Raw genomic sequence first — 26795 nt, forward strand, 5'->3', positions numbered from 1 at the left:
GTAAATCCCGAGTCTTAAACGGGGTTATTGTTTGTTTTTTTTTTTTTTTGCTGATAAAATGCCTAAAAATCCCCCTTCCAGGTGCAGACGCGAAGTCTCTCCCCAGGGCTGCGGGCACCGGGGGTCTGCGTCCGACATCAGGAATTTTGGGGAGAGGGGAGCGTTTGGGAAGTGTCTTTGCCGTTTATGTCTTCGATAAGAGTTTTAAACGCGCATGTAAATCAGTGGAGCTGAATCACGGCAGCTTTCCCGGGCTACCTGCAGCGCCAAATGTTCATCCCTCGTGTGTTCTCAGCAGGGATGTAATAACAGGGCGCTTTTCACTGTTATATTTCGTTTGAAAACAGGTGGACAGAGAGTTTGGAGACAGAGAATCATTTTAAAGCAAGTGTGATAATGAATTGTGACTTTGTGCTTCCTCCTTCAATCGTAAGGGGAGGTGTTTGGGACTTTTTGTTTGAATTTATGTGGTGTTTTGTTCATTTAGATTTTTTCTCTTGTTATTTTGTTTCTGTCACTGTTGCTGATGATGAATTTATTTTGCCTGTTTGGGAAAAAGAGCTTCCCATGTGTATCCGGATAGCCGGAACAGCAGCAGAAAACTTTCCATTATGCTTCTCAAGGTGTCTTTCCCCTTCTCGGCTTCCTTTGCCTATATTATTTAGAATAAAATCAATACAGAGCACTTCCGAGCCTCTTTAGAGAAAGATCACACTGGAAAATGCTGATCTGAAGTTTGACCGCACAACAGGCATCTAAAGCAAGGAGTTGACGGGGAAATCCCAGACAGAAAGGGCAGTTAAAAGACTAAGAAATGGGTAGATTTATTAACAGCAACTTCCCCCTGTGTTTGAAGAGCTAAATCGAAAGTGTTACTGTGTAAAATCACAACAGATCTGCGTTTATCCGTTTGCTCCAAACCCCCGCGATCGTTGCAGGAGGGACAGGAGCAGCCGCTTGTATGGGTCGAAATTGCGATTTTCCACGGGGATTTGATGTATTTCAGGCAAAGGCAGAGCCATCTAGAGGAACAGCCCGGTCATGACGATCCTTCGGAGGCGCGGTGAGCTGCCTTCGAGCTTCTTTGAGTTCATTTTTCCGCTTCCAACCAAGGAAATGGGTGAGAAAACAGTGCTGAATTAGCTCTAATAAAAACGCGTGTCCTCAGAAAACTCCCGCTTGCTTTACCAAATAGTAAGGAACGTGAAACAAAAATAGCTTTAGAGAGGTTATTACACAGCTGGGATGGCACGGATGTGCAAACCAACCCTTAATTTGAAAAATGGAGAGAATAAAGCTTTGATGGTGTGTCGGCTGTAAAAGTGCTTAATTCTCTTAAAGCATTTATCCTGCAAGCAACATGCAGCGTTGCCTCGAAGCATCATCAGCTCTCAGTACAAACCTGTTGTTATTCTCCTCTGCCAAGGTAAGAGGAGAGCAGCATGAAGAGATCCAGCACTCTTCCCCCCCTGCTCTCCAAATGCTGCTTTCTTGCAGAGAGATCTGGGAGACGTTTGACTTTTGGAAATGCACTCAGAAGAGAGATGCTGAGACACAGAACTGAAATTGGTGTCCAGGTAAGGGTTTGGGGCTGCTGTTTGTCACTGTGGACAGATTCAGGCTTGAGCAATGCAGTGAGATGAACCTGGGGACATTCATTAGCATTGGCATTAATAGTGTGGCAGTGGGGTCTGCTGGGGAGAGCAGCCCATGGCACCTGGGAATCAGGATTAAACCATATCCCCATCCAGCTGTGATTATGTGTAAACCTCTCTAGCCAGCTGCCTTGGGAAGTGTTTTAAGGTTTCCCAAGGAAAAGTGCTGCAGGAAAGCGAGGTCTTCCCCATCCTCCCCTCATGCTAGCCACACCATTCCCTTTGGTGATGGGCTTCTCCTTGCCAGGCATGCAGCAAGTGCTTTTCGCCCTGCTAGGAAGACACTGGTTTTGCCTCTGAGCCCTGCTCCTCTGAACATGTATGTACAGGCTTTACTTTCCTGTTGTGAATCTCAGGTGTGTACAGCTGAGCACGGAAACCAGAAAATGCTTCAGACCTGAGCACCCACCTTGCAGTGGGAGCTGATACCTGCACCCACTTTGGGCTCTCTCTGTTTCCTGAGGATGCTGAGGTATAGGAGCAGAGTATGTATTAGAGGACTGAGGCATAATAGTTCATATTGGCTGCTCTTCACTTTACCAGTAGGAAAGACAGACCAGGATCCTTTCCATGGCTCTGAATTGCTGCAGTGAAGCAGGACCCACAGGTTTGATTTGTTTTGGCTGCATTTGCAATAGAAGTGTCACTTTTTCCCCAGGGCTGCCAAGAGGGAAGGCAGTTACGCTACGGCCCACGTACAATCTGCACATAAAGGTCTTTTATATCTTTCTCCAGAGTAATCAATGAAATTGGGAATAAGTTCTTCATCCTCAGGGAAGAGATAGGAGAATTATCTTTTCCCTTGGAGTGCTCCAGTACAGCGGCTCCACTCTCAACAGTATCAAGGAATTGACTAAGAACAGCTCAAATTGAATGTAAGCTCTAGTACCACTCCCTTATTGACAGCTAAGCCTGTTCCTTCCTAGACTGGGTGCTTTACACCTATTACTATGCTCTGAGAAAGTCTCTTTTTCCACTCAACCTCTGATTTGTCCTGCAAATGGGTACCAGAGAATGTCTGATGGCACGCAACATGCGTTTCACTGCCATGGATTTGGGAAGGTTGTTCTGTGTACGTGTATACAGGTTGAAGTAGTTCTTATCCCTTACCTAAGGAGAATAATGTATATCCCTCCCTCCCTGTATCTAGTCATCTATTGGACTGAAGTTCTGGTGATCAAATTTTGCCAACTTACCTTATGATAAGATCAGAGGCTTTCAAATCTCTTTTTCAGCCCCTACAACATTTCCTGGGGAGGTGTCTTCATTCCGTGATTTTCAGGCGAATGACAAAAGGCTTGGTTTGGTTTGGTTTCTTTTTCCTGGTTTCCATAAAAACACTGCTGGCTGCTGACTGTGAGTGAGCATTTTAGAATAGCAGATATTTTCCTGGTGTGTTTATATGGTGCTGGGCGTGATGGAGCCCCTGGAATAAATCAGCAAGGAATAAATCACAGTTTATCACAAGCTGTAGTTACTCCATCACTTCAGGCTGTCAAGAGTGAGCACCATCACTAAAAGAAGCGGTTCTGTTCTGTGTCCACTCCTGGCTGCTGTGTCTATGGACTGGGGCATGCATACAGGTTAAGAGGAGCACCTTCTTCCCAATCCTTTTCTCCTTTTTCACTCCCTCAGGTTAGTTTTAGCTTGGGCCTGCCTCCCCTTCCTGAATGAGAGCTTGTTAGCCACCGATTAGCTGGAGTTTTGATAAAAGCTTCATTGTTTGGAACCTCTGTAAGCTACCCAGAGCTGTGCTCCTAATAAAAGTGGGATTAAAGAGACACCTTGGGAGTGAGACTGTTACAAGTGGGAATTTCAGAGCCTGTGGGGTGGATTTGGCCAGGCTTCAGTAACTCTGTGTAGCAGAGGAGGTTTTACCAACACTGGGAAAGAAGCCCGTCTTTTGGTTCTGAAGGGAGAATAGGAGCCTGGTGGGAGACAGAAGGATGTCAGCTGTTTGTGAGTGGATTAAGCACACGTTCCAGGTGTTTGGAAACGTTTGCAGGAGCTCTCAGCACCCTGCATTCCTCCTGCCTCTCCTTGGGCTTAAGATCCATAAAAGGTGTTTAAAATTCCCCGCTCTGATCCCACAGATTTAATCCTTCCTCATTTCATATTTTCAACAGTAAAAAAGCCCACCTGACAGTGAGGTGGGATTGACTTGGTACTATTGGATCGCGTCTTGTCCGGGAGGAGTGTTAAGCAAGGGGCCTGATCCCTCCTGCTTAAAGCTAGAAGCTGACCTGAAATAAAGCAACATCTTTGTGCTTTTTATGTGGTGTTGATGCATAATGGGATTTTGAAATGGAGCTCGATGCTTTGGGCTGGTTGCCTGCTCCTATAGAGTAAGGTAAGTGGCTATAGAATAAGCTAAATAAGGCCAATATCTTGTGGTTTTAGCTCATCTGAATAGGCCACCTCTGTCCTGGAATGAGTAATGGAAGTGGCCAAACATAAAGATAAATTTATGGTTATCTAAGGTAAAAACAATCGAAACTATAAGCAGATAAAGGCAGGAGCTGCCGTCACCTCCACCACAAGGAAATGGAGGAGCATTAAATTCGTATCTCTTTTCCATGTTTGTCTGGGGGAAAATCAGATGGTGTATTCATATCGGGTGTTGGTGAAAGGGCATTTTGGGCTCCATCAGTGAGGAGGGATTATGTTAAATAGCAGCCACATAAGTTAAATATTTTATGACCAGCCAGTCCTGGTAGTTCACAGCCAAGAGTTTCAGAACTCCTGGAACCAGGAACATGCAGAGTGGGCCATTAATGCTGACTTTCCATTTTGGGACACTAGAAAGATTTTAGAGGACTAAGAAAGATGGTAGTGGCTCATTATGTTAAAGGATTGGGAAGATGATTTGGGTAATGCTAAAACTGTCAATGTTAAAGGCAAGAAATAGTGGGCACATCACTTGATTCTTAAAGGAAGGCAATGAAATCACTGCAAGTGAGTCTGTGTATATAGAAAACCAGCCTTGTCAAATCAATTTGCTGTTGTTCTCCTGTAAGTGAGCAACTCTTGGTGAAACTGATTTCTGAAAGTATTTGGTTGACACCATCCTGGAATTGGATATTTGAAATACAGTATAAAAATAACATAGGGAAAATTAACTGATTATAGCTGGTTAAATGGAGATTTCAGGATCTCACTCTGGAAAATGAATCCGAGTCTCTTTGCAGGGAAATCCTGCGGAAGCTGGTTCATCAGTCTGTTTCTGTCCTGGATTTAGGGGCAGGGGAATAAAGAATCGCCTACCAAACGCGTAGGAGTCTAAAACTGGGGCTGTGGAGTGTTAAATAATGAAGAGAACAGTTCACTGACACTGACTTGCCTCTATCTCTGCATGGGAACTGGGAGTAAATGGACAGGGTGCATTTCCATATGGAGAAGCCAAAGGAGACATTTAGGAAAAACATCTGAGATGGTTTATCCATCTCAGGAATTAATAATTTGTTGTGGTCCTTGTGAATAATCAGCTGTTTCTTGTGATCTTGGGGTGAATGAAGCAAAGGGATAAGGAATTATAATAATTCATATTGGTACTGTATCACATTATGATGGCACCTATAAAAGCATGAGTAGCAGGGTAAAGTAACAGAGATGAAGTTGTTTATTAGCCAGTCAAATACAAGAGCTATGGGACATCAAATAAAACTGGTAGGAGCCATGCTCCTGAGGAGATACCACTGCACACAAAACGCAGCTATGCCTTGAAGCTTCCCAAAGAACTCTCTTTAATTACTTATGGGAAGGGAATGTTATGGATGACTAATTTGCAGTCCATAAATATCTATGCAAGAGCAGAAGCATGAGGATAAAGGACAAAGTCAGAACAGGAATCAGTGGCCTGAAGTGAAGTGGGATATCTAGTCTAGGTCATTCTTTGCCTACAAAGATTGGACCAGATGATCCTTGAGGTCCCTTCCAACCTGGGATTCTATGATTCTATGACTTTTTTTAATACATAAAGAAGACAGCTACTAAGAGAAACCTTAGCCTGGATCCATCTGCACACATGTGGGCTGTCCACAGTGGTGTCCTATGTTCCCATTTTCCCTCCATCAGTCCTACCCCGAACATGGCACTATACTCCAGGTCCAGACTCAAAGTTTCCCTCAGTTGGTTTGCTGTCTTTGCACTGTGCTTATTTTGCCTAGTACAGACAAATTCAGTGCTGATTCTGTCCAGGTTTTATTGCCCAGCTAGGAGGGTGATGTTGGTAATCTAGATCCTGCTATGATACTCGCTCTTGGAAGTATGGCTCTTATTAGAAGGGCTGAGCAACGTGTTATCACCTAAACCTAAAAACCACTCGGAGAGAGTGCTCAAAAGATGTAGAGCAACATATGCTGAGATCTACAGGTCTCATATAGCCATGAAGGCTACATGCAAGAAAGGTTTTAAGGCCTGTTCAGTCTTCTTGGCTATGTAGATGCTATCTGATACCTGTAACTAGGTCAGTGTTTGACGAGGGGAAGTGGTCCAGGGAAAGGATTGCTGCTAATGGAAGCTTTGGCCAGCAGGAATGGGAATCTGAGATCACTTTAGGCAAAACCTCACAGCTAAAGAGCAAGTTAGAAATGAAGCAGCATAATACAGTGCCTTTTGAAAATCAGGTGGGCAGACAAGGTAACAAGGCCATATGGGAAAAACCTTATTATAAGGCAGTGGCACAAAACACAGGAGAGGCATCAGCAGGAGTCACAGTAGTAAACAGACCCCCCTGATAGACTTTCAGAAATCAGCCTTTCCATATGGGGCTGTGGAACAGGTTCTGTGTTGCTTGTGGACACATGGGCTCCTATGACAGATGGTGAGGAAGAATTTGCTTGATTTCTTTGAGGAATTTCAGGCGATTTTCCTACCAGTCAAGGCATGCCTAAGCCATACCTTGGGAGTGAACCATTTATATACCCGGTGACTGATGTTTGTGACTGATTGGCACATGCCAAAGATTGGCAAAGACAAATTAACCAGGAGCATATATGGCAAGTGCCTGCAGGCTTTCATGAGGCTCTACATGTGCAAAAAGCGGTGCAAGTGCAAACTAAACATGCAGCAGAGCTGAGAAGTCCTGATTGGCATTTAGGAAGACCAAAATTAGCAAGCAGAGGAAGAACAAGCAGTGAGTATCCCCTGGAGCAGTGGTCTCCTGCAGTCATAACCTCATCCTCTGTCTCAACAACATTCATCTAACATGGCTTGGTGAGAAAGAAAGCAGGTAGCCACTGAGCCTGAGTGGTGGAAGACATTCTCCACCTGGCTGGTGCTAAGCAGAATGAGTAGGTGAAAAAACATACCCATGCTCAGAGCTGGGCTAAAGTCAGATAACAAGGACAGTCAAGGAGAATTGGTTTAAAAAGGAAGGAAGCCTTAAAATGTGCTTGTGAGAGTCCAAATTAACATGGTTTGTTTTATAATAGACACTAAGGGAGAAGAATCAGTGTATCCTCCGCAACATTAGCGTTGAGGAGAGCTCCCTGCTTTCAGAAAAGGACAAGGCTGAAGAGATGGGTGAAATGTTAGCAGGGGTTTTACAGATGACCGATCAAGAGATGAATGATTCTCAGTGTTTGGGAGATTATAACGCTTCAGGAGCAGGATGACAAAAAGAATCTTGCTAGCAGAGGCTGCAAGGAAGGGTCAGGAGACAGGAGAAATTTGAGGGGCTGAGAATGGATCGATGGGGCTACAGCATGGGTCATTGAGCCAGCCAGGCAATTGTGTGTTGTCAGGAAAGAGGGAATCATAGAATTAGGTTGGAAAAGACATTTAAGATCATCAAGACCAGCCATTAACACAGCACTGCCAAGTCCACCCCTAAACAAAGAAAGTGACCTTCAAAATTCTCTGTGTTTCCCGACACCTAAGCAAATTCCTCACTGTGTTCCTTGCTGAAGGATTCAGAAGGTAGATTCAGTATAGCAAAACCAGTGCAAGGGGCTGGTCACTGGCAAGTTCTGAGATATCAAGGAGAGCTTCAGTTGCACAATTCCAAAGTCATTTGACCCGGTGTGTTGCAATAGGTGTGTGGAGTGTCCTAGGGCTATATGATATGTGTAAGAAGCTGCTGGAAAACATTATGAAGAGGTGAGGTCAGCAGTCCTGGTCAAGAGCAAGCTGAACAACTGGTTCAGCACAATGACTGGTAGCAGACAGGGGACTTGATAATTCACTGTAACTTCTGGAGCTGCCTGTAGAAAGTGAAGGATGGAGTCGGAGTCACCAAAGACTTTGGGCAAAGGCAGACAAGGAGATCAAAAGCCTGAGGATGATCGCATCTTCAGCGGTGGTGCCAGTTCATCAGATGTGTCAAGTCAGGCTGCTGTGTCCCATGATGACTGATGCGTATCAAACCTTGGCGTGAGCCAGACAAAGAGCAGGAGGAAAGGGAGAAAGGATGAGAACTACACAGGGAGGTAGCAGCCGGGTGGACAAGGTGGACAGCTCCATTTATCTGAGAGATTTCACCACACAGGACAGCAGAAAAGCCATGTACAGAGATCTGCAGGAGGATGTAGCTGGGGCATGTGGGCATAGATCATCTGAAACAGTCATGAAAATATAGACAATTCATGGAAGCAAAAATCAGGCCACTCAGTAAGTCCCTGTCCTTGCTCTACGTGCAAAGAAATGGATGGTCAGGAAGGTGAAACAAAAATAGATAGTTGGTCTTTGCAGTTGGAACTGCAGGATCTTAAGGTCCTTTCCATCCCTAACTATTCTATGATTCTATGAGGCGTTACAGATGGTGAGACTGTGTCAGAAATGGGGCAGTCAGCAGCAGGATGAACAAAAGGGACAGTCATCTGCGTGAGGAAACTCTGGCTGCGGGCTGGATAATCACTGTCAGGGTACCCTGTTCTTAGTTCTGGTAAAGGGAAGAGGATTAAGATCCCAGTGGTAGGAGCAATGTGATTTGTGGTTTCATTTTGATTTGTTTGGGGTTTTGTTTTATGGTGTTCTCAGCTGAGTTGTGGACCCCCACATACTGAATTGACACCTACCTCCGGAAACTGTTACTTCTTGACCCTCCTTCACAGACCCTTTGGGTCTGCAGTTTGCAGATTGAAATTGTGGGTGACATAAGAAAATGAGTCTGTGTTTGCTGAGCACAGTGGAACACTCTAGAATGGTTTGTACCTGTCCTTTATGGCCATTAGGCTGCGGGACAAAGGAGCAAACCTCTCTGAAAATGGAGATGGCAAAGACAAGGGAGCTGAGAGGGGAAAGGAACAAACAGATTTGTGCATGCAGCAGTTTCAAGTTGATCCTTGATCAATGAAGCCACTTCGAGTTTCCAAACACTGGACCTATGAGACCAGATCAGTCTCATGGGCCAGGCAGACAGAGCCCTGCCAGGCAGCAACCAGCACCAAGCATTGCAGAAGAAGAGGCAAAATCCAACTCAATTTTCCACTGTCTCCTCTTGGTGAGTAATCTGGGTCTTTACAAGTCAAAAGGTTTCTGCAGAGCAATGAATTCACATTGAGGAGCCCCAGAGTTTTGGATGGGATCCTTAAAATAAAACATCAAATATGCAGGATGGAGAGAACCAGAGGATTTAATGTGGGTTGTAGGAAGGGTGAGTGAGATAGAGGTGATTGAGCAGCATCAAAGGGTGACAATCAATTTGAATTTCCCCAGAAGTGATGTTGATGCCTGTGCTGCTTCTCCCTGTGCTTTTTCTTTAATTAAACACCGAATGTTCCATTAGCAGTTGGAATAACACACTGTTCTTGGGGAAAAGAAAACCCAAGTAATCCCTTTATCTGCTAAAATAGATGATTTCTAGTAGATTAAACAATGGCCTTTCAGCTACCAGAGCATAGTTCAGGCCATAATTGAAGTTCCTCTCCTTGGCCTCTCCTCAGTACCTCACAGCCAGTAGCCCGTAGAGCCCCATCATCAGAAATAACCTCGGTGACTCTTGTCTGCAGTGAGTGTTTCTCCAGATGAGGAGATTAGTCAGAGATAAAGCATATTACCTGAAAATAATCAGTGATTACAGTCCCGGACTGTCTCTCCACATTCATTTCATGCTGGTTAACCCTTGCAAAACTGGCTGCTGGGAGGGTTTAGGTCTTTAAAGGGGAGGGAATGTGAAGGAAGGTTTCCCATGTCTGAGTGGAAAGGGAGCTGTGCCTTGCAGTGTCCTTGCCGGGTGCCATCACCCTCTGCCTCCTGTGCTGGTCAGCTTGAAGCTGTGAGGGCTTAAACCATAACAGCATAGAAGAACACTGGGTACCCAGTACCTACACACTGTGTTTCCACTGCTGCATTAAACAGAACCAGGTCATGGACCCAGCCATTGACTTGGAGAAGTCCATGCTGTTAAATTATAATAACATATATATATATACACATATGTGTTATATATATAACATATAGCATGCATGGACCAGGCATGTTTGGGGGTTATCAGTACTCTCCCATGCCTAGGCATGGTTCAGAGGCTATCAACTTCTCAATGGGCAGTTTCCATAGGACCAGTCTGCTATGGGCAGTGCTGGCTGGGCTGTGTGGATGTGAGCTTAGGGCCATAGAACAGTTCCTGGTATATTTTTCCAGCATGGATGTAGCTATTCTGACTTGACAACACAAACCCATTTATAGCTTCCCTGTTCACTCATCAACAGGAGACACAGAGAAGTACAAAAAGCTCCCAAGGTTTTTATAGCAAATTGTCAACATGTCTAGGAAAAGAAATACATTCACATATTGTGGGCTTCTAGAAATTCAGGTTGGTTGCTAGGTAGGATGGAGAGAAGAAATGTAAAGCAAAACTCAGGCTGAAGAAAGTCTCTCAAATCTGCTTAGGCGGCATTGCTGTTGTTATTGCTGCGCTGCAATAAGCGGGTGTCCTAATGGGAAGATCTTTTCCTTGGTCTCCCTGCAAATATTACCGGTGAAATCCTGGCCCCATCCAAGACCTAATGATTTCATTAGAACCAGTGCTATTTCATTCATAAAAGCCATCTTCCCAGCTTGTGCCATTACAGCATCCTCTGTCTGTCATCAGGCTGGTCTCTGTGAGTGAGGGGCGAGCGGGTTCATCCTTCTTCCTCTAAATGCTTCATCAGCCGCTCCCTTGAAACCTGTAAATAAAGGCCGCTGGGGATAGCTTTTCTGCTTGACCCCTCACCTGAAATGAAAATAGAGGTGGCTGGATTTCATCCTGATGCAGAGCTCCTTCCCGCGCCGGCTCTTTCCCGTAGCTGTTGACAGTTACCTGCCAAGCCCCATGGTTACCTTTGATTTCGCCGTAATGACCTCTCAGTGCTTTAGGATGGCTCTGGGACTGTAATCCTCTCTGCAGCCTTAACCAATTTATGGGGTAACCTGAGACCAGGCTCTCTCTTCCCCGTGATTTCTTCTCTTATTAACACTCACCAAAGGGATCAACAAACTAGATGCAAAGGGGTTTATTTTCTTGCATGCCCAGGGTTGGCAGATATCTGCATGCACGCCCGCTGTAAAGCTCTGCTTTTGGAAGGGAGCTGCACGTGCTTGACACATTGAGACTGCACAGTGTTTTTTTAGCTCCAAGTGTGAGGCTAAAACAAATGCTTTGTTAGCAAAACCCAGGCAGTGCTCCAAGGAGCTGTTAAGAGAGGGTTCAACGACATGGGATTTATCCATGGTTTTGCCACAGATATGGCTTTATCTCAGAGGGCTTCATCTTTAAACTCCTTCAAGTCAAAGCCCTTTATCTGTCTTGTGTGTTTAGGCTGCACGCTCCTCAGGGCCAGGGCTTCTTTGTTTGTGTGATAGCTCTAATAGCAATTCTCCCCTTATCTTTAAGGGACCTACCTGTGTGGGTACAACAGTTAGGGCAGCCTCATCTCCCGTCGCATGGGAGGAGGACTCAGGTCCTGGTCCCTGCTCCCTAACCTGTATTAATTGGCTTTCCTATAGGAAATCTCAGGGCAGATGATTTACACTGCAGCGGAAGTAGGAGGAGGATCCCTGGGGAAAGCAAACACTTGAGACTTCAAGGTGGGATGATTTCAGTGGCACACTTCTCTAATGACCATCTGATCCAGGAGGTGCCCGCTTCCTAAGCACAGATCAAAGGCAAAAGGTGACTGCTGAAATGACATGCAGCCACCTCTCGCATTGCTTGAATTCTCTGCTCCTGCTGGCGTTTGATCTCCCTTTACTTTTCCTGTCACCTGAAGCAGGTGGTTGCTTTATTCTTCCCGACAAGTTTGGATCAGCTGAACTGCTAATGGCTGCAGTGGGAAAAGCTCCCGGTTTCATATCCAGTCCATACCTTGGTGCAGCCAGTGGAAAGTCTCCTCTTGGCTGTAGTCTGTTGTGGATGGGGTCAGGATGAGCTGATCTGGAGTGGTTGTGATCCTGCCAACCTTGTCTTTAAGAAGTAGATGGGGCTGTGATGGGAGGTGAGACTCAATGGAGGTCCAGCTGGCTGAAACCCGTGAGCTCCTCCAGGCATGTGGGCACATGATGATTTTCCATGATGTGCTATTTCCCCTGTATTTATTGATAGCAAAGGCTCCTGCTTGTTTTTCTGGGCTCTCATCTATCTCTGTATGGTGGCCCCACTGACTGCTGGTAATAACATTAGGCTCTTGGCCACCATGAGTTGTCTGATGAATGTGATTGCAAGTGTCAGGATTACGTCAAACCAATGTTGTATTATAGCCAGAGTTGTGTTAGATCATGAGTATCCCTGAGACTTGGGTCACTTTCGTGTGCTGCCCTGAATTTCATGTTACTCCTATTCCCACATCACACAAGATGCGGTCCTGCCGTACTCATGTGAGCCTATCTCTAATTGTAACCTACTCCTTCCAAAGGAGAAAGAGAAGCAGTTTTAAGCTACTCCTTCCAAGGAGAAAGAGAAGCAGAATTTACCTAACAGGCAAGCTCTTAACAAAGCCTCGGATATCTGATACACATAATGGTCCCGGAGGCATGTTTACTTTGGACTGAGTGAGTGAGTGAAAACCATTTTGGAAGGACTTTTTCACCTCTAGGGACTTAACCTAACGAGGAGAAAAGTGATGTGGTTAAAGGGCTATTTAAACAGCATTAGTGAGCAGATTTGGGTTCTCTGACAATACAGATATATATTTGCCTTACCCAGGTGCATAAATATGCATTGATTTGGATCACAGGACACATTGCATAGGCAGTGATGAGATTTCAGCCATCCTCTGCTGATGGATACTTGGGGGGGGGGGGGGGGGGGGGGGGGGGGGGGGGCAAACAGCTGATTGTTTTAGCAGGTTACAGCAGAACTGCCCAAAGATTTGGGACACCACCACTGAGTTCACCAACTGCTCTTGTCTTCTAAAGGGGAGGAATGGCTGTGCAACACACTTGAGGGCTTAGCTCTGTAAGTGATTTAGATGACTGGATGAGAGCTACAGGTGCCTCAGGTTTAGGCTGAAGGATGCTGCTTGTTTCTGATCACAAGATGCCATAAATGCCCCAATTTATCAGAAAAGCTGGAGAGAAGCATGGAATAAATAACCCCATGGGAAACCTTCCCAGGCTGGACTGCTGCATTGCCACCAAAGTTCATGTTTTTAGACCCAAATGGATGACTGACTTCACGCTGACAGAATGGGCTGTCAACACTCGTCCCTTGAAGAAGAGTCTCCCCTTTGCACTTTGTCTCCTCGTGGTGATAGCCTCAATGGAGATTCACAGATTACACCCTGCCTCTTTCATGCGATGGGGGTCCTGCTTACCCATCACTTCCCTCTTTCAACATCCTCACAGGGGCAATGAATCTTATTCCTAGCCCAAAGAGCACTTGTCAGAGCTGGGTTGACAGGGAGGTATATCCTCCTTGGCCACGTTTTCTTGTGGTGAATTAATAGCTGGGATGGTTCACCTGAACCCTGCTGTACCCAGTGCAGCACCTTGCACAAGAGCCATACAGGCTTAGATAGCACCATTGCCGTTTCATAAGTGAAAAAAGACTGCAAATATGAGAAGTGAGGGCCAAAAAGATGTGAAATTCATCTTTATGTCACATCCTAGATGCTTACTGATTGACTTTTCAGAGGTACATAGGTACCTCTGAGCACAGGGAACAGAATGTCAGAAAGGAGCTGCACAGAGCAGGTACACAAATCTCATTATTTCACATTATAATTAAGGTTCTTTAATTGAATTTAAACTCTTCCTATCTATATGGTGTTAAAGGACCTGAACTCAGCTGTTGTGCACTTAGACCCATTGAAAAGTTCTCCCAAGGTCCTACTAAAACACATAAATGTTTGCCTTTGACGATTGGGTCCCTGCTGGTTTATTGTAATTTCCTTGTATCCACACACATAGCATGATATGGTGAAGACAAAAGCACCAGCACCCTCTAAAAACCTCCCTGGGTGTTTGGGGTGATCATTGCCTTGAGAAACAGAAGCACTTCCATTCAGGTCTGTGGTTTAGGTTCCTAACCCTGGGAATCTCTACAGTCACCTCTCTGGAGTGCTGTGAGAATAAACCTGTTATTTAGGAACAGTTTTCTCCTGCAGGTGTTTATAGCACAGTTGGCCTTTAGAAAGCAATAGATTTGGAGAGGGACTTTTAACAAGGACCTGTAGGGATAGGACAAGGGGAATGACTTTGAACTACAAGAAAGCAGACTGAGATGAGCTCTTAGGCAGAAGCTCTTCCCTGTGAGGGTGCTGAGGCGCTGGCACAGGGTGCCCAGAGAAGCTGTGGCTGCCCCATCCCTGGCAGTGTTCAAGGCCAGGTTGGACACAGGGGCTTGGAGCAAGCTGCTCTAGTGGAAGGTGTCTCTGCCCGTGGCAGGGGGTTAGAACTGGGTGAGCTTTAAGGTCCCTTCCAACCCAAACCAGTCTGGGATTCTATGACTGCTTCAACATCCATGAGGCGCTGGCATGGGCATGTCCAGTAGCCCAGCAGAGTCTGAATGATCACACAGTGCTTAATGCTGTGGGGAAGGGGCAATTCCAGATGATGTGAATCCAACACAGTATTTCCATTCACTCCATTTGGATGTCTCCCTCCTGGTGCTTCTCATGTACAGCCTGTGCTGAATGCTGTGTGTGGGATTGCCAGGGGGGAATATGATGTGCAGGAGCATCCTTCTGCTGAGTTTCCTTGTACTGGGGAGCTCAACAGAAATCTAGGACCATTGCAGGGAATTGGTATCACAGGAGAGAGAGCGGCACTGCAGCCCATAGGTATCATAGAATCCCAGAATGGTCTGGGTTGGAAGGGACCTTAAAGATCATCTAATTCCACCCCCCTGCCATGGGCAGGGACACCTTCCACTAGAGCAGGTTGCTCCAAGCCCTGGAGGTTTAAAAAGAGTCCATGTTCCTGGTTTTCATGTATAAAACCTCTTAAAAATAGGCATGTGGCTGGTTCAGTTTTTCTCCATATCTGAATCAGCAGCAAGGAGGCAAATGAGCTCTCTTGAATGTAGAAGAAGATGAGAGCTGGGAGTTTGGTTCCTACCTGCTTCTAATTGGGATTATGCTGGCAACAATCAGCTTCCATCGTTTGATATTTGGGAAGAAGAAATGGGAAGCTGAACAGCAATAGTGGGCTGCTCCTGCATAAGCTACCCTGGCAAAATGCCTTTTAATTTCATGAGAGCTGTGCCTGCGAGAAGGCGGAAGGATCAAACCAGCATCAAGGAAGATGAGGAATTGGAGCCAGGTTTTGGAAATTGTCTCTTATCTCGGTAATGAATCAGACACCTTAGGTGAAATTCGGATCCTACTGAATAAGCATTTTGCGTTTTGAGTTTAGCAGGGCCAGGATTTCATCTCTAACTTCAAATATATCCGAAATCTGCTGTGCCTGCAGCTTGGATCTAGTTACCAATGTTCCATCCTGACGTTGTATCTCATTTATATTAATTAGTCCTGTAGGACGTGATTCTGCTCCCCCTGTAAGTGATGGCGGTTTGGATGCTGAGTTCAAGAGGATGGTACTGTTCCTACTTTACTGCACTGCTTTACAGAATTACAGTGTTTTAAAAGTCAATTTTCTTAATTCATATTATTCCTAGTAATTCTGGAGTGCAGGCAGGGTTTCATTTACATCAGAAATAGGATCCGTTTTCCTGGCCCTGCAAGGATGACACTCTCAAGGGCTTACTGATATTTGTGTGTTTGACTTTAAGGCAGAAGTTTGTTCCTAATTAATTGAATAAGTGCTTTAATCCCTGGCCTGAGGGCTTCCCATAGAGCATTAGCTGTATTAAGAAGGAAATGGAGTGTAATCCCTTTAATATAAGCACAGGAGAACAGGAGAGTTTCACATTTCTGGAAATAATTTCTTTCCTTGTTGCATCATTTACACTAATGTTAATTTACATAAAATACAGCGGGGATAAAGGGATGCTGCTTCTGCGTGACTCCAGTGCTGAGCCTTTAGCAGCACACGGCCCCTGCAGAGCCCTGGGGTCCAGCTCTACGCTGGTGTCTAAGAGTGTGCAAAGAGAAACAGCTCCAGCATTTCAGCTCCTTCCCACACTGCGTGTGAATACAGGTCCATGACTGACTTCTCTGTGGAGGATCCTGGAGCTGAGATGTTGTCTTTCTGACTCGTGCACCATCACCAGCCTTTACGACTGTTTGCACTGCAGTAGTGCCAGAGGATCTCGTTTCTGAACTGACAGCCAGGCTCATGTGTAGCTATAGAAATTGGACTCTTGGATGAGATTCAACTGACCAAACCCAGGCTTTCTGAGAAAACAGTTTTCAGGCTGAGAGAACTGGAGTTGTTTAACCTGGGGAAGGTAGAAGGGAGACCTTAGAGTAGTTCCCAGTGTCTAAAGTGGCCAACAAGAAACCTGGAGAGGGGCTTTGGACAAGGGCCTGTAGGGACAGGCCAAGGGGAATGGCTTTAACCTGCCAGAGGGGAGACTGAGATGAGCTCTTAGGCAGAAGCTCTTCCCTGTGAGGGTGCTGAGGCGCTGGCACAGGGTGCCCAGAGAAGCTGTGGCTGCCCCATCCCTGGCAGTGCTCAAGGCCAGGTTGGACACAGGGGCTTGGAGCAAGCTGCTCTAGTGGAAGGGGTCCCTGCCTGTGGCAGGGGTTGGAACTGGATGAGCTTTAAGGTCCCTTCCAACCCAAACCATTCTATGATTTAATTCCCAAGTACATAACTATATTGTTTAAATGAATTGGGCTAAATGAGTCAGGATGCCAGGAAGGGTCAGCTCAGAGTGAGACATCTTTGGGGACATGCTAAAATTAGATTACAAGAGATTACTCTTGTATGAGGTGCATCCAAACCTTGTTAATCCTTGACTTTCATTAAAGAGTAAATGCTGCTTTGCGGATCTGGTCTGGTTCTTGTCCATCCATGGGACAGAAGACTACATCTGAGCATCCCCTACTGCCTTATGCTTCAGGTCATCAGAGGATGAGAACTGCAGCATCTGGATGGGACAGTTCAGGTGTACTCAGCCACCCTCCAAGACCAAGCATAGGTCCCTGATTGCCTTACTTCTGCAGTGTTTCCCACCCTCCCATGGAGGTGGGAGACCATGAGGTAAGGAGACTGCTTTCTTCAAGTCAACACACCCACAAAGTAGGTCCAATCTCCCCAGTTTCCCCATCTTTTACTCCCATCTTTATCTTTAGCAGGAGCTGGAGATGCCCCAAGAGCCCTAAGGGCTTTATCCCACTCTTGTCCTGACTGCAGCTGAAGGAGTGGGTATCAGCTCCCCCACTGTGACCATGGGGTGGCTTCTCCTCCAAGAAGCTCTCACCCCATGCTGTCAAAGCCCCCATACTCCCACCAATGCCTCAAGGGTTCTGGAGTGTGGATGTCTCACAAAGGGGCAATGTTTTCCCTCGTCATTGGAATCACCGTGGCAACGCAGGTGTTGGTGGATCCCATTGCACACGTAACCTATTGCAGGACAGGACACCCATATTCACTCCCTGGAGCTGCTGTTTGTGTGGTGCTGTCACCTCTTGCCTGCTGGGTCCCACAGGGCTGACTCCCTGAGGTGTTCGGCTCTGTCTGTTCTGTGAGTTGGGCTGGATGGGTGCATTTTGTATTGATGAAGTTGGGGTGCACAGGGGCCTCACAGCCCCAGATGAACCCCCTTCCTATTGCCAGTTCACATCTCCAGGTCTCTAGATCCCTTGGGGCGGTGTGGAGGAGAGGATCTGGTTTGCTGGTTGTTAACTGAGTGACTTTCCTGCTCCAGGTTCCTGGCTCACCATGGTGGACACAGTGGGGAAACCGGAGCACTCAAAGGTGAGGCATCCTCACTGGTGTTTGAGTAATGGGTTTACAGGGTCTGCCAGGCTGGGAAGCTAATGAGAGCTGGTGACAATGAGATCCACGGGCAGCCACTGGTTTGGGAAGCCCGGAGGAGAAAAAGAGTGAAATGATAGAAAAAAGAGAATATAAAATATATTCTTTGCCATAATGGGTGACGTTGAATAGGCACAAGGAGCTCTCCCTAAGGGCTGTTTGCTGGGGCAGTTATTGATTCCTTGTATCATGGGGACATGGGAGTGCAGACCCAGTGGCCAAGCCACCCCGTGTGGTGGATGTGTTCATGTAGCAGCGGAGATCATGGTAACACCTTCAGTTACTGCACAGGAGCTTATGTCCCCCAGCCATTGCCATGCATTGACACATAGCACATTTAATGCTTTAGCATTTCATGGGCCAACCTGAAGGCTCATCTCTCCCTGTTTCTCCACTCCAGCAGTGCCCATGGTAGATGCTGAAGGGGAAAACACAAATACAGGTGCTTTTTCCCTCAAATCCTCTCCCCATATCCAGAAGTTTGCACCGCACTGATTTTTGGTGTTAGGGCAGATATCATTGGATTAATATCCCTTGGCAGAGTTTTCCTCCGTAGGTTTTCCAACCACTTTGGAGAGTGAGTATTGACAATAGCCAGCACTTAGCTTTAAACAAGCATGTGATAAGCACATAGGAAATACTGCTAAAACAGAAGATGGAAGCACGTGCTGCTTTAGCCTGAGTGATGCTGGACCCCAGCAGCTCAACAAAGTATTTCAGCAGCTTTATATTAGTGCTCTGCCTGGGGGGATCTGAGCAGTCAGAGGAGGCTTGAGAGAGACAGGAGGAAGGTGTTTGTTGCAGGGGGCTGCCTGGGACAAGAAGAGCCCCAGAAGTCATTGCCAAATGATCATAGGGCCTTCCTGGCCACCTTCTTGGGGCTTAACTGAGCAAGGCATTGCTCCTGTTGGACTGGCTCTGGGTGGCTCAGGGGACACAGGCAGCTTATCTTCTCCTGAGCAGTAAGAGAGCATTTGGGTATGTATTTCCACTTTGGAACTCTTCCCTCCAGCCCTAGCTGTTCCTTATGTTTGCCTCTTCTCCTTTCAGCCACCTGTGTCACTGGACATGTACAAGAGTTTGTACAAGAAGGACTATCAGTGGTGTGAGGAGTACAAGCTACCCAGCGACATACAGGTACCATGGGCTTTTCTTTGCTTGGCTCTTTAGTATCCACTAAAACATCCATGGATCATGGATACAGGACAGCTGGGGACCCAAGGGGGCAGCAGGCATGGGTCTGCTTTGGTCCCCACCTCTATGACCCACCAGCAGGTCTCATCACACCCTAATGCCCTTGGCTTGTGTCCCCATCCCTTCTGTGGGAAATCCTCCTCGTGCCCTGCAGTAAAGCTGTTTGGGGTGGGTGATGCTAATTACACTCATTAAGTCAGGGCACTAACGACTGCTTGCTGAACCGGTGCCTAAGCCTTGGACTCCTCTTGCTTCCCGTGGGGCTGATGGAGTGCATCAGGATTAGACCCATCCCGGTACCACCTTGAGGAGGGGGATCTCATGTGGGATGGAGATGGCTCCTTGCCCTGCCACGGGCCTGAGAAGACTTCTGCAGGGGAGCTGTGGGCTGTTGTGCTTGAATCCCCTTGCAGTGTGAGCAAGCCCCTGAGCTATTTAATCTGATTTGCCTTGCTCTGCCTGCCTGGTCTAATTGCTTGTGGCAGCCCAAAGGGGACCGCTGTGGTGTGCACCAGGGCCACTGCGGGGAAGTGGCGGGGGGCATGTTGGGTTGATGGAGTGCTTTGGGCTCAGGAGAGAGGGGAAAATAGAAGGTTCAGCCTGGGGAGCAAAAGGAGGGGGGACAGCAACAGAGAATTCATTGTGTGAAGGTGCCTGCTGGGGCAGACCCTGTGAGGATGCTCCTTGCTGGCCCCAGCAGCCTGGCAGAGCTCACAGCAGGGAAGTCTCTTTTGGAGCCCCTAGAAAGAAGCAACTGGCTCATGAGAGAGCTGGAGTGTGCAGCTGATGAGGCTGGAGCCAGCAGACACCCCAGAGCAGCCATGCCAGCAGCCCCATTAGCCCTTCCCTGACATAAACCCTTGGAGCCGTCAAACCCGTCATCAAAGTTCCCTCCTTCTTTCCTTCTGTCCTCCTGAGTCCCAAGCCGTAAGATGGGCACAAAGAGGAAGCTGTGATGGTCCCTGCATTCGTAATAACAGTTAAGGAGCTGCTTTGTGACTGTTGTATCCCCAGTGGAGCTGACCTGACCAAAGCCCAGGGCAGGTAGCATTGCCTAATGATGCTTTAGCAGCTGTCCTTCCTTTGTTCTGCAGAAGCTGCAGGTTGCAGATGCCCAGCTAAAAGCCAAGGAGTTTGCTGTACCCCAGGAGAGGCCAGTGATACCCTACAGCGACAGCGTTGTTAGGCAGAGGAGGGAAGTCATCCCAGCACCGAGCGTCGAAGCCATCAGTCATGATGATGGTGCAGGAGGGAGGATGCCAGACAGCAGCAGAGCCTTGCGACAGGGAAAGCACTTTGCTTCCCTCCTTCCTGCTGCAGAAAGCTACCTACCAAAGCACTACCCTGCCTCTCAACTGGCAGAGAAGGCAGAGAAGCTGCAGGCTCTCAGTGAGCTGGAGAATGAGCTGTCTTGTTGCCAGCATCTTCCAGTGGCTGCTCAGGCTGCTGGGACAGCAGGTAAACCCCACACCAGCTGCTCACAAACATGAATGGACATATCCAGCTACCCCAAGGGATGTCTCCTGGGTCTTTGCTAGCTGAGCCCCCCTGCCCATGGTCCATGTTGTCTGGACACACACGATGGCAGCATCCTGATAGAGTGTTGGTGCTGGGTTAATGCTGATGAGGATTAGCAGCATGGGCACAGCACCCTGTCACCATGAACATGCAGCTCCCAGCCCAGCTCTAAGTGCAGGTGTAGTGAGTGGAGTCTTAGAAACATCTACAGAGCCATGCTTGGTGTATGAAGAGCCCTACTAGCAAGTCACTGGCATGGCAAAGTCTCCTAGAGTCTTATCTTCACTGCTCCTTTGGGACAGAGGGAGATGTGGTTAACCCCATGTTGCAGGTCATGAACAGAAGTGCAGGGAGGCAAAAGGACTCCATGGTCGAGCATGAGGGACTTGGGTGGTTCAGAGCAGCAGCAGCTCTTAGTGCCCTTCTGCTAGGGATACCTGATAGGCAGCAAATGCATCGAAGGCACTGGTAGCCAGCCCTCAGCCATGCCATTTAACAGCTTGCTTACATGGATTAAAATGCTCCTGGAAGTCAGGAAAACAAAAGAAGCTGTCACCAAACGTCACCCAGCCATGCTCAACCTTCCCAAAGCAACGGAGGTGTTCCTCTAAGCTCCCTTGGGAGAGGGAAGGGGATAGTATTGCTCCGGAATCAAACATGAGGACACAAGCAGGGATGTCCTCTCTGCTCCCTGAGTTCAGCATGGGATGCCTGTGTCTGGATCCTTTCATGATCAGAGGGGAGAAAAGACACAGCCATCTTCTGCAGCTTAAGTGCTACCTGGAAGATGAGGTGAAGTAAGCCCTCTCTCTACTCACTAGAAGGAGAGTCTGGACAAGCAGCTCAGAGTGACATGTCTCCATTTGGACAGTCAGTTTAGACTCCTCTTAACACCTGAGGGCTTCAAGCATCTCCTTGCCAAGCCCCTCTCAAGCTGTCTTGTTCTAATGACAACACTACAGTGGGCTTTCCCCTTACTGCTCTGTCCTTGTGTAATCTAGCAGTATTTCCCTCAAAGTCTTTCCCTTTCATACACGAACCTCCTGCAGGGGGTCTCAGCTCCTTTTAGCACTCCAGGGAAACACCGAGACAGCATGGCTCCTTCCACTTGCTTGCTATGACCATAAATCATAGAATCATAGAATGGTTTGAGTTGGAAAGGAACTTAAGATCATCCAGTTCCAACCCCCCTGCCATGGGCAGGGACACCTCACAGCAGACCATGTCACCCAAGGCTCTGTCCAACCTGGCCTTGAACACTGCCAGGGATGGAGCATTCACAGCTTCCCTGGGCAACCCATTCCAGTGCCTCACCACCCTCACAGGAAAGGATTTCCTCCTTAGATCCAACCTAAACTTCCCCTGTTTAAGTTTTAACCCATCACCCCGTGTCCTATCACTACAGTCCCTAATGAAGGGTCCCTCCCCAGCATCCCTATAGGCCCCCTTCAGATACTGGAAGGCTGCTATGAGGTCTCCACACAGCCTTCTCCTCTCCAGGCTGAACAGCCCCAACTTCCTCAGCCTGTCTTCATACAGGAGGTGCTCCAGTCCCCTGATCATCCTCGTGGCCTCCTCTGGACTTGTTCCAACAGTTCCATGTCCTTTTTATGTTGAGGACACCAGAACTGCACACAATACTCCAAGTGAGCTCTCACAAGAGCAGAGTAGAGGGGCAGGATCACCTCCTTGCACCTGCTGGTCACGCTCCTTTTGATGCAGTCCAGGACACGGTTGGCTTTCTGGGCTGCAAGCGCACACTGAAGCCGGCTCATGTTCAGTTTCTCGTCGACCAACACCCCCAAGTCCTTCTCCGCAGGGCTGCTCTGAATCTCTTCTCTGCCCAACCTGCAGCTGCGCCTGGAAATCCTGTGCCAGTAGGAAATCCTTTTCCTACTGGTTTCTTGAGCCAAATCAATGCACAAGTGATGTACCTCAGCAAAGCCCTGCTGAAGTGAGTGGCTCTGCCCCGATTTATACCAGCTGAGGCTCCAACTTGCCATTGCTGTTCATTTGCTCCCACCCAAGGGTATGTTTTGGGTAACTGGTGGTGCTTCCTGACTAATGCACCCTCTTGTTCTCAGGGAAGCTGCTCCCCAGGCGGAAGCTGGTCCCGGCCTGGGCCACCTACCAGCAGTTCATCAGGGAGACCAGCCGGAAAAGCCAGAATAATGGTCTGCAAATCAAGCTCAGGAATGTGGGCTCCTCTGTTCTGGCTGGAGGTCAGTGGATGGAGGTTGTGGCTACTGCCCCATGAGGGTGACTTGTGGCCTTCAGCCTGCCTTTGGGAGTCTTAATTTAATGCAGGAAGAGACTAAGGAAGAAGGGAAGGTGAATGACACAGGAAGGGTCCACAGAGTCCCTGTAACTCTGCCTATCAGTAGGGAGATGAAGGGCAGAGATGAGGTTGGAGTATTGTGAGTAACATTTCTTTCATCCCAGTTTCCATATGAGCCACCCCATGCAGCACAGCCCTGCTCAATGTGGGAGTAAATCACAGAATCATAGAATGGTTTGGGTTGGAAGGGACCTACAAAGGTCATCTAGTCCATCCCCCTGCAATGAGCAGCATGAGAGCTGCTGCTGTGACCGCTTGGGTTGCATGAACAGCCTGATGTGGTCATACACGTGTGAAATAAACACCTGAAATCTCAGCCTCAGTGAAAACAACAAAGATACTTCACTAATGACTCATTATGGGAAGGTGTCATTTTGAAATGCACAGAAAACCTGAAGCATCTACAATTGGTTCTTCTTTGGGTGCCCCCCGGCTTTGTTGTGAGAGGTGGCAGCATGTTTGTCCACACGTTTCTCTGCTCAGTCAGAAGGACATGCACATGTATAGATGGGGCATCTCTGGAGAGCAGGATAGGAGATAGCATCCCTTCAAACCAGCTACTACTGGGGGGAGATAGCACAGTAGATGTTATGGTCCTCACATGGGGGTTAAGTGGATCTTGTATCTCTTCCAGGGAGAGATGTGTTGCTCTGACATGATGAAAGACAAAATGTAGACAATAGGGAAAAATATGTACTGGCTGACAAGTCATTGTCCAGAAGGGAAGAGCACAATATTGTCAGATCTGCCTTGTGTGACTTCCATCATATATAAAAGGCTGTAGAAAAGAAGGGCTGAATCATAGAATGGTTTGAGTTGGAAGGGGCCTTAAAGCTCATTCAGTTCCAACCCCCTGGCCACGGGCAGGGACACCTTCCACTAGAGCAGCTTGCTCCAAGCCCCTGTGTCCAACCTGCCCTTGAACACTGCCAGGGATGGGGCAGCCACAGCTTCTCTGGGCACCCTGTGCCAGCGCCTCAGCACCCTCACAGGGAAGAGCTTCTGCCTAAGAGCTCATCTCAGTCTCCCCTCTGGCAGGTTAAAGCCATTCCCCTTGGCCTGTCCCTACAGGCCCTTGTCCAAAGCCCCTCTCCAGGTTTCTTGTAGCCCCCTTTTAGGTACTGGAAGGATGCTTTTAGGTGTCCCTGGAGCCTTCTCTTCTCCAGGCTGGACAAGCCCAGCTCTCATCTGAAATCTCATCTAAAAGACCTTATCCACGCCAGGGAAGCACTTCTTGCACCTCTACCTTGGCCAACCCTTTGGTCATGGCGACTCCCACATTGAGCTCTGAAAGCATAAGCAGCAATGGAGCTTGGAAGAAGGGGGAACACTGAGGTTCTGTGATGCAGGAGTTAGAGATCCAGCAAAGTCAGTTACTTGGACTCTCTTTCACCAGACTGCTCTGCCCATGACTGGAGAACTACCTACAACACAGATTTCAAGCGCAGGCCAGCCTGTGGTGGACATTGTAAAGGACATATGAACCTTTCTCACATTTTCCTCAAAGATGTGCTCCACAAGTAAGTGAGAGGTGGGTGAGGAGGGGAAGGGAGGTTGGAGGGAGTAGAGATAGGGTAAGAGCGGGTCAGGGGGTGTTTGGAGCTGGTTAGGGTTGGAAGGTGTTTCTGAAGCATGTTTCTCTGTGTCTGTGTTATGCAATGAGCTCGAATGGTTTCCCTTGGGGCCAAACCCTTTTTCCAAGCCTGCTCAGCCTTTTCTTGAGCAGTTATTGGAGGTGTTGGTGCTGGTGTTGATAAGAGTGAGGAGACCTTTCATGAACAGCCCCATCCCCATGCAAAGAAGATGCTGAGGTCCCTGTGGGGCTGGGAGCGGGAGGCACGTCTCAACATTTCCACAGCCAGGCTTCCCCTGGGAAAGGGCTCTCTTGGATCAGACAGGGCAGGAGCTGCTTGCGATGTGACTCACCCGCACACTATGAACAAACAGGCATCAACTGCTCCTGAGCTCCCGTTTCTCAGCGGAAAGGCAATTCCTCCCTGCTGCCTCATCCCCCTCATGCACAGATTTCAGCTCCGCACTCAAGTCTTGATTTAATCTATGATCCTGGAGTTATGTGTGGGTTGGAGCCCAGCCTGGGTAATGGCTGATCTAGGTGGGAGATTGGTCCCAATGAGAGCCATGTGCGTCTCAGCGTCTGCATGATGGAGACAGGCTGGTCTTCCTCCCCACCTTTGTGCTTTCCTTTGCTCTACACTGGCTGGGTGACAACCCCTGTGAAAAGGGAGGCAAGTCCCCTGTTCTGGTGCATGGAGAGGGTGGAGGCCTTCTTCTTATCCCCTTCTCCGTGTTCTCTGCAGGAACCACTGGGTATCCGAGTACAATGACGCCTATAGCATTTTCTTGCGGAGGCTGAGATGGTCATCTGAGACCTCTGATATGGGGCTGTGCTCTGGGAAAGGGATTGAGATGGACGCAGCCCAGTGACTGGTGCTGCAGGTGACCATGGTAAGCACCGGCATTACCCATTTTTGGACTGGGAATAATGGATTTCAGGGACTGAGGCGGTGGGAAGAAGTATAAACAGTTTGAGACCTGGCAGTGTTCAAGGCCAGGTTGGACAGAGCCTTGGGTGACATGGTCCAGTGTGAGGTGTCCCTGCCCATGGCAGGGGTTCGGAACTGGATGAACTTAAGGTCCTTTCCAACCCAAACCATTCTGTGATTCCATGATTTTTGGGCTCTTAGAAAGTGATTTTCAAACCAGATCTGATCAGGAGAATACTTTTTACCATGACAGTGGTCAAACACTGGCTGGAGACCAGAGAGGTGGTGGAATCGCAGGGGGATGTTCAGAAGGTGATGAGACAAGGTCTGGGCAACCTCATCCAACCTGGCCTTGCTGGGCCAGGACACCTTCATTATCCCGTGATTTTCAATGTATTTTGTGTTAGCTACACTATCCCATGATTTTCTCATTTATATTCAGATGCCTTACCTATGCTGTTCTGTGATTACAGCTCCTTGTGCCCCAAAGCTGTCTGTGTGATACCGTCCATCAGAGATCCTGAAAGCCTGGAAACCTCCTCTCTTTCTTGCAAACCACCACCGTGTCTATCAAATGTGAAATGTTTGTCAGAGGCCTTTTGAAGCACATATTATTAAAATCTTCTCAGAACCCCAGCTTTTTTTCATTGTCAGAAAAGGCTTTTTTTGGGGGGGAGGCAGGGGTTACAGCACAGGTTATGGAGCTCAAATCACTCAGGCAGCCTCAATTTATGTAGCTGAAAGAAAACTTGCCAATAAACCAAACAAAGCAAGAAGTAATGTGTGTAAAACAGCATCGCTTGTGTTAATTTACTCCCTGTAGCCTTGTATATTCACAGGGAGGGGAATACCTGTGTTATGAAGGGCAGCTGAGCACCAGCCTTGCAGAGTTCCTTCCTCTCCTTTAACACCATTTCGCAGGGTTTGGCCATCAATATCAGCTAATGCTGGGTAAGCCGGAATTGAGCTCTGTCTTTGGGAGATTTCTAGGATTTCTGGAAGGAGCAAGGCTGCTCCCAGCCTGAAGATGGCAATGCAGAGCTAAGATCCGAGACCTGATGTCCCATCGCAGCCTTTCTGCTGAGCCCTTTAGTGATCTGACTCAGGGTCTTCTGAATTGATGCTAAAATTAGCCTGGAGTAGAGAGTTTAGAGAGCCCTCTCGCTAGCAGCTAGAAGGTATTGCTTTTAATACCTTCAAACGTCCTTGACAGTAGACATCATTGCAGTATCCAGGGATAAGCAAGAGATTATTAACAGCAACAGCCAAAATATCGAAAGATAA

The 26795-nt window shown here is 47.7% G+C and overlaps 1 protein-coding gene across 1 annotated transcript; it reads left to right on the forward strand.

Moving 5' to 3' along the window:
• The first annotated feature begins 17500 nt into the window (after positions 1-17500).
• LOC134166579 (uncharacterized) lies at positions 17501-26182 on the forward strand. Its single transcript, XM_062624328.1, has 8 exons — positions 17501-17655; positions 17848-17897; positions 19008-19094; positions 20246-20609; positions 22754-22891; positions 24404-24527; positions 25326-25473; positions 25985-26182. Exons 2-7 carry the CDS (start codon positions 17862-17864, stop codon positions 25450-25452), a joined length of 876 nt encoding a protein of 291 aa, XP_062480312.1. The 5' UTR covers positions 17501-17655; positions 17848-17861; the 3' UTR covers positions 25453-25473; positions 25985-26182.
• The last annotated feature ends 613 nt before the right edge of the window (positions 26183-26795 follow it).

Source organism: Pezoporus occidentalis, unplaced genomic scaffold (assembly GCF_034315485.1).
Source record: "Pezoporus occidentalis ecotype Australia unplaced genomic scaffold, CSIRO_AGI_Poc_V1 ctg265, whole genome shotgun sequence".
Taxonomy (NCBI): Eukaryota; Metazoa; Chordata; class Aves; order Psittaciformes; family Psittacidae; genus Pezoporus; species Pezoporus occidentalis.

Bases quoted from the DNA above. Each gene is read 5' to 3' on its own strand.
- LOC134166579 (XM_062624328.1), top strand. From the start codon at position 17,862: ATGGTGGACACAGTGGGGAAACCGGAGCACTCAAAG. The intron at 17,898-19,007 runs GTGAGGCATCCT...TTCTCCTTTCAG, and splicing joins GGAAACCGGAGCACTCAAAG to CCACCTGTGTCACTGGACAT. The intron at 20,610-22,753 runs GTAAACCCCACA...TCTTGTTCTCAG, and splicing joins TCAGGCTGCTGGGACAGCAG to GGAAGCTGCTCCCCAGGCGG.